Consider the following 10,236-nt stretch of genomic DNA (forward strand, 5'->3'; position numbering starts at 1 on the left):
CCTAGAACGAGTCCTGCAGGGTTGTCGAAACAGCTATTGGCGAATGACACGGTCCAGGCCCATTATGACCGTAATCTGCCGATTAAACTCTACAGTGATGCATCGAAGGAAGGCATTGGAGCAGTGATCGTACACGTCTTCCCAGACGGCAAGGAGCGACCAGTTTCTTTTGCTTCCCGAGTTTTTAAGAAGCACGAGTCCAACTATTCGGTCATCGATCGGGAGGCGCTGGCGATTTACTACGGTGTCCAGAGATTCAGCAGCTATCTCTCTGGGCGTCGTTTCATCCTGATGACAGATCACAAACCACTGACCGGTCTGTTTTCGGAAAAAGGCATACCGGAAACCGCAGCAGGGCGTTTGCAGAGATGGGCAGTCTATCTGTCCAACTTCGATTTCGAGATCCAACACATCAAAGGTACATCCAACGTCGTAGCAGATTTTCTTTCTCGATTTCCATGCACAGGTAACCAAGACGAGAAGGTAGACGAGGAAGAAGCCATCAGTTTTCTCAACTTCTTCAAAGTCGAAACCCGCTCATTGGTGGAGCGGAAGCAGATCATAATCTAAAGCCGAAGGGACAAGGTCATTAGTCGAGTCGTGGAGTATCTGAAATCAGGCTGGCCTCAAAACCTTGAAGACGGCGAAATCAAGAAGCTGTTCCAGCGACGAGACGAACTAAGCGTGGAGGAAGGCGTCCTTCTCTGGGGTTTCCGCATCGTCATCCCGGCGAAGCTTCGGAAACCGTTGCTGAGTGAACTCCATGTCGTACACATGGGGATCGTCAAGATGAAGTCCCTAGCACGGTCATATTTCTGGTGGCCATCATTATACAAGGAAATCGAAGACAATTTCACCGTGGCGGTTGACATCTGCCCCTGGTGATCGAGTTCATGTCGATCACTTTTCGTTCCAAGGCGCCGATTTTCTAGTCCTGGTGGATAGCTACAGCAAGTGGTTGGAAGTTTACCCCGTTCGAACGTTAACTTCCAAGGAGACATCGGAAAAGTTGGCCGAATATATTTCCCGATTCGGTCTGATCAGCACTTTGGTGTCGGATAACGGCACTGCCTTTACATCGGAAGAATTCCAGGCATTCTGTTCTTCCCGTGGCATCAAGCACCTGACGACAGCACCGTATAGTCCGTGTTCGAATGGAGCAGCCGAGAACGCGGTCAAGACGGTCAAGGCAGCACTGAAGAAGCTGACGAGTGACCCCTCGTTTGCAAAGAAGCCGATAGGTGTCCAACTACATTCATTCCTGGAGATGTACCGAGCCACAACACACACGATCGAAACTCAGTTTGGCAGGAAATGCATTTAAATCGAATGACATTTCAAGATTCAGGTACAGTTTCTTTTACAATGCAAGACTGCACTAAGGACAAAACTTTTTATTTACCGTGGAGTTTAACTTGAGAAGTATTGCCTTTGATTCATTTTTTGATGCATAAAATTACTATTCACCTATTATGTCTTGATATTAACTTGAAAGCTCAAATAAAAATGAAATAACAAGTACACTCTCGAAAAAAGAAACTAGCATCAGTTGATCGATGTCACAAAATTCAATACAAAAAAAAATGTCAGGACGGACATTTCCAGCAAATTGAAACAAGATTCTGGAGGAGTAAAAACTTTGATGGGTAATCGAAAATTATTCCCGGCGCGTGACTTCCCTTCAATTCGGGCACTTCCTACTACAGGACGGCCATGTCGTCGGCCATCATCAATAATGGAAATAATGATAGAATGAGTAAACGACACCCATTTTCAGGGGATTTTTTTGTTCATGGTTCCTTCACTCGGGGAAGTATCCTGTTGAATGAGCCCTGAGCCGTAGCCGGTGTGTTTGATGCTCAAAGTTTTTCCTTTGATTTCCCAGCACATCATCCTCGTCCTCGTTGTTGTATCGGAAGGAATCGAACTGAACGGGAAGGAAATTCCATATTTTAGGCGACGACGACGACGTGTGCCTCGAAGCAGGAAAAAGAAATCCAGTAACCAGCTTCAACTCTTCAAAGCATCAGCAGCGCAGCACTGTCGTCGCATAGTTCGTTAGATGGTTTTCAGTAGGAAAATGTTACATCGGGGAAATTTCGTTTTCCAATTTCTGCTGCCGCACGTTCCATGTTCTGGGAAATTTGAAGCATGCGACCGATAAGGTGGAAGTGGTGGAAAAGTTGTCACTTGTTTTGCGACATGAGAAACTTTCACTTTGCCGAAGCAGTAGGTATCATCGGGTGTTTTTTTTTGCTTATGGTAAGGAAGTTTTTAAATTTCCACGCAACAGTTGACGCGTGTTTTTTTTTTTGGTGCTCGTTCCCATAAAGGAAATTGAAATTGATGAACGAAAGCTTAATATACTGGGGAAATAATTCAAAGTTTTCTGGTGCGATGCTATGCGTTGCATGTTGAAGAATTGATCTTTGGTATAAGTTGATCAGGAAAATGAATTCAAATGGACCCGAACACTGCTTAGTAGAAAAAACTGAAAAAAAAGTTGCACCTGACTTAGCGTTTGTTGAATGAACTTTGAACTGTTTTATTTGAATAGTTGCTCATACTTCTGCTGCTTCAATTAACCATAATTTTTGTTTCCATGAAACTACTTACTACTTGTACCCAATAAAAAGTAAGATAACACAATCGATATCTCCAACCTGAATGAAGAAAAAAGTGGCTACAAACCATAAAAACACCGGTACTTTACGATGAAATCTGGTCCAATTAACGCTGATGCCTGATCAGGCTAATTGAATCACGTGCATTTTAGTTCGCTTGGTGCGTTGGAGAATTTTTTTCTTTTTATTTCATTTTCCCAAGAACTGAACCTGTGTGCCTGCCACTCTGGTAGAAAATTGCTCATGGCTACGTGCACTACACTCTCGTACAAGTTCATTACTGTAAGAATTGGATTCAATGGCGTGAGCAATTCTCTCTTGAACATAATCTTTATTTTTAAATCAAATCACGACGTTTTGATACCTGAAATTTCAAGTTTTTTCAGTAAATTATATAGGTAAAAGTCTAAAAATTGTGTTGGTCAAATATCAATCAAACTGTATTTTTGAATATGAAATTCAACGTGTTCATTCAAGCTTTTAAATTTAATGTTTCTTGAATTGTACCCTGTGTATTGTTTTAGAAATGAATCCTCATTTCGGAGAAAAGTTTTTCGCCAGTGCTGAATCATTGCCGAAAGTTAGGTCACACTGTCCTTTCAGTGGACTTTTGGTTGTTGTAAAATCATAAACAAACCTCTCAAACAAGTTATTCCATTCACCCAGCAACTGTTTGAATATTCATTGATTTCAGCAGGAAACTTCCGATTCACTATTTTACTCCTGAAAAACGGACAACCAGGCAGGCAGGCATTGTTGAGGTTCTGTCAACAGCAGCAACAGTAACACAAAACCTCGATTCACAATTGGTATCAAAATAATTGGAATATGAACCAGCAACGTTCATTCATAAATAAAACATAAATGTGTCTTTCCAAACATTGCCAATACAGAACAAGAAGATGAAGACTACTCCATTGCTGGCTGGCGGGCTAGCTGTTTTGAATCGAATTCGATTACCGAGTTTGATGATGAGAGCAGCAGCAGTCATTTGAATTGGAAACTTTTAATTTGCAATTACAGCCATAGTGCGACTCCCGGGAATCGTTCGTTCCTTTTCGGGATTTTGTTGTGTCCTTTGAACCATTTTTGTTGTTAAATTGTTTGACTTCTCTGTACTCTGCTGTCTAGGAATAGCACCGGTTGGCGGGCAGATGCGCGACATTCCAGTTGAATGGAATTTCATTAACTGAATGTTTCTATTTTCCGAAACGTATAATTGAATCGTATTCCGATGGGGCGAGGATTACTTTCCAGTCGGGAAATCGATATATTTAAATATTAGTGGTTGACAAACTGAATTACAGTTCTAATGAAAAAAAAAACTTTCGAATTTTAAACTTTTAGAATAAGAAAGCAGTAGCTTGAGCTAGATTCAACCAAATAATCCCCCCTTACTTTGTCATTTTTGTCATTTTTGTCATTTTAGTCATTTTTGTCATTTTTGACATTTTTGTCATTTTTGACATTTTTGTCATTTTTGTCATTTTTGTCATTTTTGTCATTTTTGTCATTTTTGTCATTTTTGTCATTTTTGTCATTTTTGTCATTTTTGTCATTTTTGTCATTTTTGTCATTTTTGTCATTTTTGTCATTTTTGTCATTTTTGTCATTTTTGTCATTTTTGTCATTTTTGTCATTTTTGTCATTTTTGTCATTTTTGTCATTTTTGTCATTTTTGTCATTTTTGTCATTTTTGTCATTTTTGTCATTTTTGTCATTTTTGTCATTTTTGTCTATTTTGTCATTTTTGTCATTTTTGTCATTTTTGTCATTTTTGTCATTTTTGTCATTTTTGTCATTTTTGTCATTTTTGTCATTTTTGTCATTTTTGTCATTTTTGTCATTTTTGTCATTTTTGTCATTTTTGTCATTTTTGTCATTTTTGTCATTTTTGTCATTTTTGTCATTTTTGTCATTTTTGTCATTTTTGTCATTTTTGTCATTTTTGTCATTTTTGTCATTTTTGTCATTTTTGTCATTTTTGTCATTTTTGTCATTTTTGTCATTTTTGTCATTTTTGTCATTTTTGTCATTTTTGTCATTTTTGTCATTTTTGTCATTTTTGTCATTTTTGTCATTTTTGTCATTTTTGTCATTTTTGTCATTTTTGTCATTTTTGTCATTTTTGTCATTTTTGTCATTTTTGTCATTTTTGTCATTTTTGTCATTTTTGTCATTTTTGTCATTTTTGTCATTTTTGTCATTTTTGTCATTTTTGTCATTTTTGTCATTTTTGTCATTTTTGTCATTTTTGTCATTTTTGTCATTTTTGTCATTTTTGTCATTTTGTCATTTTTGTCATTTTTGTCATTTTTGTCATTTTTGTCATTTTTGTCATTTTTGTCATTTTTGTCATTTTTGTCATTTTTGTCATTTTTGTCATTTTTGTCATTTTTGTCATTTTTGTCATTTTTGTCATTTTTGTCATTTTTGTCATTTTTGTCATTTTTGTCATTTTTGTCATTTTTGTCATTTTTGTCATTTTTGTCATTTTTGTCATTTTTGTCATTTTTGTCATTTTTGTCATTTTTGTCATTTTTGTCATTTTTGTCATTTTTGTCATTTTTGTCATTTTTGTCATTTTTGTCATTTTTGTCATTTTTGTCATTTTTTGTCATTTTTGTCATTTTTGTCATTTTTGTCATTTTTGTCATTTTTTCATTTTTTCATTTTTTCATTTTTGTCATTTTTGTCATTTTTGTCATTTTTGTCATTTTTGTCATTTTTGTCATTTTTGTCATTTTTGTCATTTTTGTCATTTTTGTCATTTTTGTCATTTTTGTCATTTTTGTCATTTTTGTCAGTTTTGTCATTTTTGTCATTTTTGTCATTTTTGTCATTTTGTCATTTTTGTCATTTTTGTCATTTTTGTCATTTTTGTCATTTTTGTCATTTTTGTCATTTTTGTCATTTTTGTCATTTTTGTCATTTTTGTCATTTTTGTCATTTTTGTCATTTTTGTCATTTTTGTCATTTTTGTCATTTTTGTCATTTTTGTCATTTTTGTCATTTTTGTCATTTTTGTCATTTTTGTCATTTTTGTCATTTTTGTCATTTTTGTCATTTTTGTCATTTTTGTCATTTTTGTCATTTTTGTCATTTTTGTCATTTTTTGTCATTTTTGTCATTTTTGTCATTTTTGTCATTTTTGTCATTTTTGTCATTTTTGTCATTTTTTCATTTTTTCATTTTTTCATTTTTGTCATTTTTGTCATTTTTGTCATTTTTGTCATTTTTGTCATTTTTGTCATTTTTGTCATTTTTGTCATTTTTGTCATTTTTTGTCATTTTTGTCATTTTTGTCATTTTTGTCATTTTTGTCATTTTTTCATTTTTTCATTTTTTCATTTTTGTCATTTTTGTCATTTTTGTCATTTTTGTCATTTTTGTCATTTTTGTCATTTTTGTCATTTTTGTCATTTTTGTCATTTTTGTCATTTTTGTCATTTTTGTCATTTTTGTCATTTTTGTCATTTTTGTCATTTTTGTCATTTTTGTCATTTTTGTCATTTTTGTCATTTTTGTCATTTTTGTCATTTTTGTCATTTTTGTCATTTTTGTCATTTTTGTCATTTTTGTCATTTTTGTCATTTTTGTCAATTTTGTCATTTTTGTCATTTTTGTCATTTTTGTCATTTTTGTCATTTTTGTCATTTTTGTCATGTTTGTTTATTATTTCACAAATGATTTGCTGCAAGACCCTTGCTAATCATCCCCCCTTACCTCTTGAGGTTTACACTGAAAAACTGAAGTAAGAATTACAGTTTTTTTTTATTTTATTTAATAGTTTGGATTTGTGTACAAAACTTAAACCAAAACATATAAACTGTTTGATTATGTTTTGTTTTGTAAATTTCTCCATCTTTTGAGCTCAATTGTTAGAAACAGAAGCAAGTTATTCTAACAGTTTCTTATAATTACAAATCCTTCAATCTAGCCAACACAAACTTCTGACGTCATTCCGACGCCTGTGAGAAAACAACTCGTTTATCAGCTCCCAAAACATTCGCCAAAATTCCTAAAATTCTGTTGACAATAAATTCAAGCCTGCAGCTCGGCCCCAAAAAGCCATTTACGTGAAATGTAAAATCCGTTGAGAGAATCATCGTCGTCGTCGTCTTTCTGACATTTTGAACCTTGGGGCCATACTTTTGGCTTACGTTGCCACAAATAAAATCCAAAGTTTCGCTTAGATCCATAGATAAGTACTTGGAAGCTGGAATCCGCCTAGGCCTGCGGTCAAACACGTGCTCCTGTCATGTAGCCATGTCTTATGCGTGATTTGAAATCTCCCGCTCGAGGCTACGAATGGAAATATGACTTATGGATGAAGACTTTCAATTTCCAATCTGAATTACTTTTCCGGAGACAGGCGGCAGAAAGGAGCAGATCGAAGAAAAACTTTTCTGCGCGACCACGATTGAAATGATAAATTTTCATTTTTGAAGAGTGCTTTTCCGGCGGCAGCAAGTGCGTACTTTTCAGTGGTTTTTTTTCCTATTCCATCCACTTATTTGGAGAAAAGTTGAACGAGATATTAGTCGAGATGTAAATCGGAAGGCAGCGAGAACAGAAAAAAAAATTGTTTGATTTGCTCTTTGAGAAATCTTTTTTTCGGGTGGAAGCGAAAACTCACGAGGAAAACAGCACCTCGTAGGTTCGAAAGAAGTCAAGTTTGAAGCGCGCTGATGGCAGATAGGAGTGGTGTTGTTGAAAATTTTTGAGTGCTATTCTGCAAGTTGTGACAACTCTGTCATTCGGTGAAGCCGCTCTCGAAGATGAAAATTGAAAACGAAAAAGTTTGAATTATTTTTCCGTCCGATGGTTCGGCAAATATAAATCTAAATTTGTTTTTCTTACTTATAAATGAGAGTTTTTTTTTAGTAAGATTTGAAATCAGTTAATGCATACTTTCTCAAAAAGTACAATAGTTCCTGAAACTTTATTCTAACCGTTAATAGACTTCATCAGGCAGAGAAAAACTAAAAATTCACCCTTGAATGGTTTCCCAATCAATTTTGGATCCAATAAATCGATGATGATTGTGAGTCTATCAACATCATAGCTTGTGATGTAAAAACACAAAAAAAAACACCGGCAAGCCCTGGGACAATCAACCATCAGCTGGACCAGCTTCCAGCCAAACATTCGGTCAACTGGAAAACGCCAGCGGGTACATCAGGATAAGAAATATTTCGATTTCGATCCCTCGTCCTCCTTCACCCAATCCCAGTTCAATCACATTCGATTATCCATTCAGTTAGACCGGAAGTCCCGGGTAAATGGGTGAGTAAAGTAGTATGGTTGGTAAATAACTGCCCCGTTTTTGGACGGATTTTCTTGACCGAATATACCATCGCCAAACATATCTATGTAAGATAGGAAATCGAACTTTTCCTCCGAGGAGAGATTGGAAAACTGGAAAAGGGATAATCCAATTTCAGATTTATAAAGAACTACATACTTGATCGCAGCCAGCAGCTAACAACAAACACAAGTAGGATCTCAATTGCTTGGGGAGCAAACAAGCCACCAAGAAAAGCGATGCCTCTTATGCTCATGTGTGATTGGGTAGGGGGATGCATTTCCTGGTATTTTTCGATCCGTAGACCGGATGGACCCCAAATAGAAAGAGGGATCGATAACTGGTTAGATTTTTGTTGGTACAATGTTAAAATTATGGAATCTTAACACTTTTTTCCTAGCGAATTCGAACTTTCAATCATGAAAAAAAATATTTTTAATCAATCAAAACGTAGTAGATAATATTTGTTCCATTTTTACTTATCATCTTTTTTCTTTAACCTTATAGGTAAAAAAACTACTGATGAAACCGTTGCTGCATACAGTTACAAGAACCTGAGTTGAAAAACAAACAATAAAACGTGGTGAGTTATTCAGAGTTTTTTGAGCGGAAAACTGCTTGATGCAAAGATTTTTGATAAAAATCGTTGACTAAAAATTTGCTACGCCAAAGTTATATTTTTAAACGATCGGTTTGGTTTGGGAATAAATAGAAAGCTAACATAAATTGCTCTATTTGATATAAGAAATAAAAGGGGATCGATAAACTTTTCCCGCTGTTTTGTAAAAGATATTTGAAGCAGATAAAAGACGGTCATAAATGGTATTAATGATCCCCTCATAAGATTCAAATAAAAAACTACAAACTTTGAAGTTTGATTTAAAATAAGTTTGATAGTTTGTGGCAGAACTTTTCACATAAAAGCCATTTGAATATTTAATAGTCTTGGCTTAGACCTCAAATCAAAACCTTGAATTTTATTTCGGATTAAAGATTTTGGTGAAATCAATCCAAATTCTTAAAAAAATAAAAAGTTAATTAAAATTCAGCTCTCAGGTTCGTTTTTGTTGAAAACGCAGGTTACAGTGGTGGAATAGAGTTAATCTTTATTGGTAATCATTCGTCAAGTCCATAAATACTGCTCTCTACATAAGTGATAGCTATTTGCCACTATGTATTCCACACTAGGGTTCCCTAACCGGGAAACTACTCATTTCCCAATGAGTAAAATGAGGTTACAACTCATTATTTTCTGCCAACACTCCAGTGTATCTGCTAAACATAGTTTGAGTTGGCTTTGCTCCACGTGCATGCATCATTTTTAATGTAAACATCATCATTGCTGTAATCAGCCATCATCGATCTATTTTTCGCAATTTCGAATTGAACAACAATGTGGAGAACTGAAAAAAAACTGTTTTGATTCTTCCGAAGGGGCAGCACATCTCCTCTGCTGAAGTGTTTCGGCCTACCGAAATCTATCCGAAAACGTAAATTTCAACAGTTTTTAAGCTTTGAATTTTGGGCATCCATTTTTTCGATCAACATTTTAAACTTATAAAAAGTTAAGCTCTTACCGATGGATCATTTTTCATTTAAAATATATAAATTGAATTCACAAACTCAAATGAAATTTTGACTAAGTTGGGTAACGGACTTTTTTGGGCTAGGCGACTTATTGTGACTGTGACTTAGTCTAGGTTAGGGATATCATACGTAAATATTCTTTTATGAATACATCTACCCTTTTTCGGTCGAGAAATGAGCGTTCTCTTCTTTTTGCGAAATTTTACACTTTTTTTGGTGATAGACATTTTAACAGAGAAACTAGTACATTTTTTCTTACTCTCGAAATTTGTGTTATTCTTGTTTCAAGTACAAAAACTGGAAAAGAATGCTTGAAAGTTTGGAAACCATTACTTTGGATGGAATATTTGCTATTTTGATTAAAATTTATCGTTAAATGTTGAGTATGTTCTTTGATTGTTAATACTGTTTTATAATTAAAATAAAGCAAATTTCTATAGCCAATTAGCGTCTTTGGGTATGCAAAAAACCCAAATAATGAGCACAACGGCAAGTTAATAAAAGCTTCATACCAGTATAACTACCAAAATGAGCGTGGCGATGAACGTGTTAAATCAGATATGATAGAAATTCCGCCATGTTTCTAAATTTTGTAATAATTTTGCTCTAGCGCGGGCTTCAAATGAGGAAATCATCGTCATGATTATCTCTCTGCAACTGGCAGTGCATCCAGATGGCTAAAAATCAGATTGAAAAAGATTAATACTGACGAATAAG

At 34.9% G+C, this 10,236-nt stretch overlaps 1 protein-coding gene across 1 annotated transcript; it reads left to right on the forward strand.

Annotated features, from left to right (window-relative positions):
• The first annotated feature begins 763 nt into the window (after window positions 1–763).
• On the forward strand, window positions 764–1,324 carry LOC129738358 (uncharacterized protein K02A2.6-like). Its single transcript, XM_055729541.1, has 2 exons — window positions 764–768; window positions 838–1,324. Exons 1-2 carry the CDS (start codon window positions 764–766, stop codon window positions 1,322–1,324), a joined length of 492 nt encoding a protein of 163 aa, XP_055585516.1.
• The last annotated feature ends 8,912 nt before the right edge of the window (window positions 1,325–10,236 follow it).

The sequence above is a fragment of the Uranotaenia lowii genome, chromosome 1 (genome assembly GCF_029784155.1).
Source record: "Uranotaenia lowii strain MFRU-FL chromosome 1, ASM2978415v1, whole genome shotgun sequence".
Classification (NCBI taxonomy): domain Eukaryota; kingdom Metazoa; phylum Arthropoda; class Insecta; order Diptera; family Culicidae; genus Uranotaenia; species Uranotaenia lowii.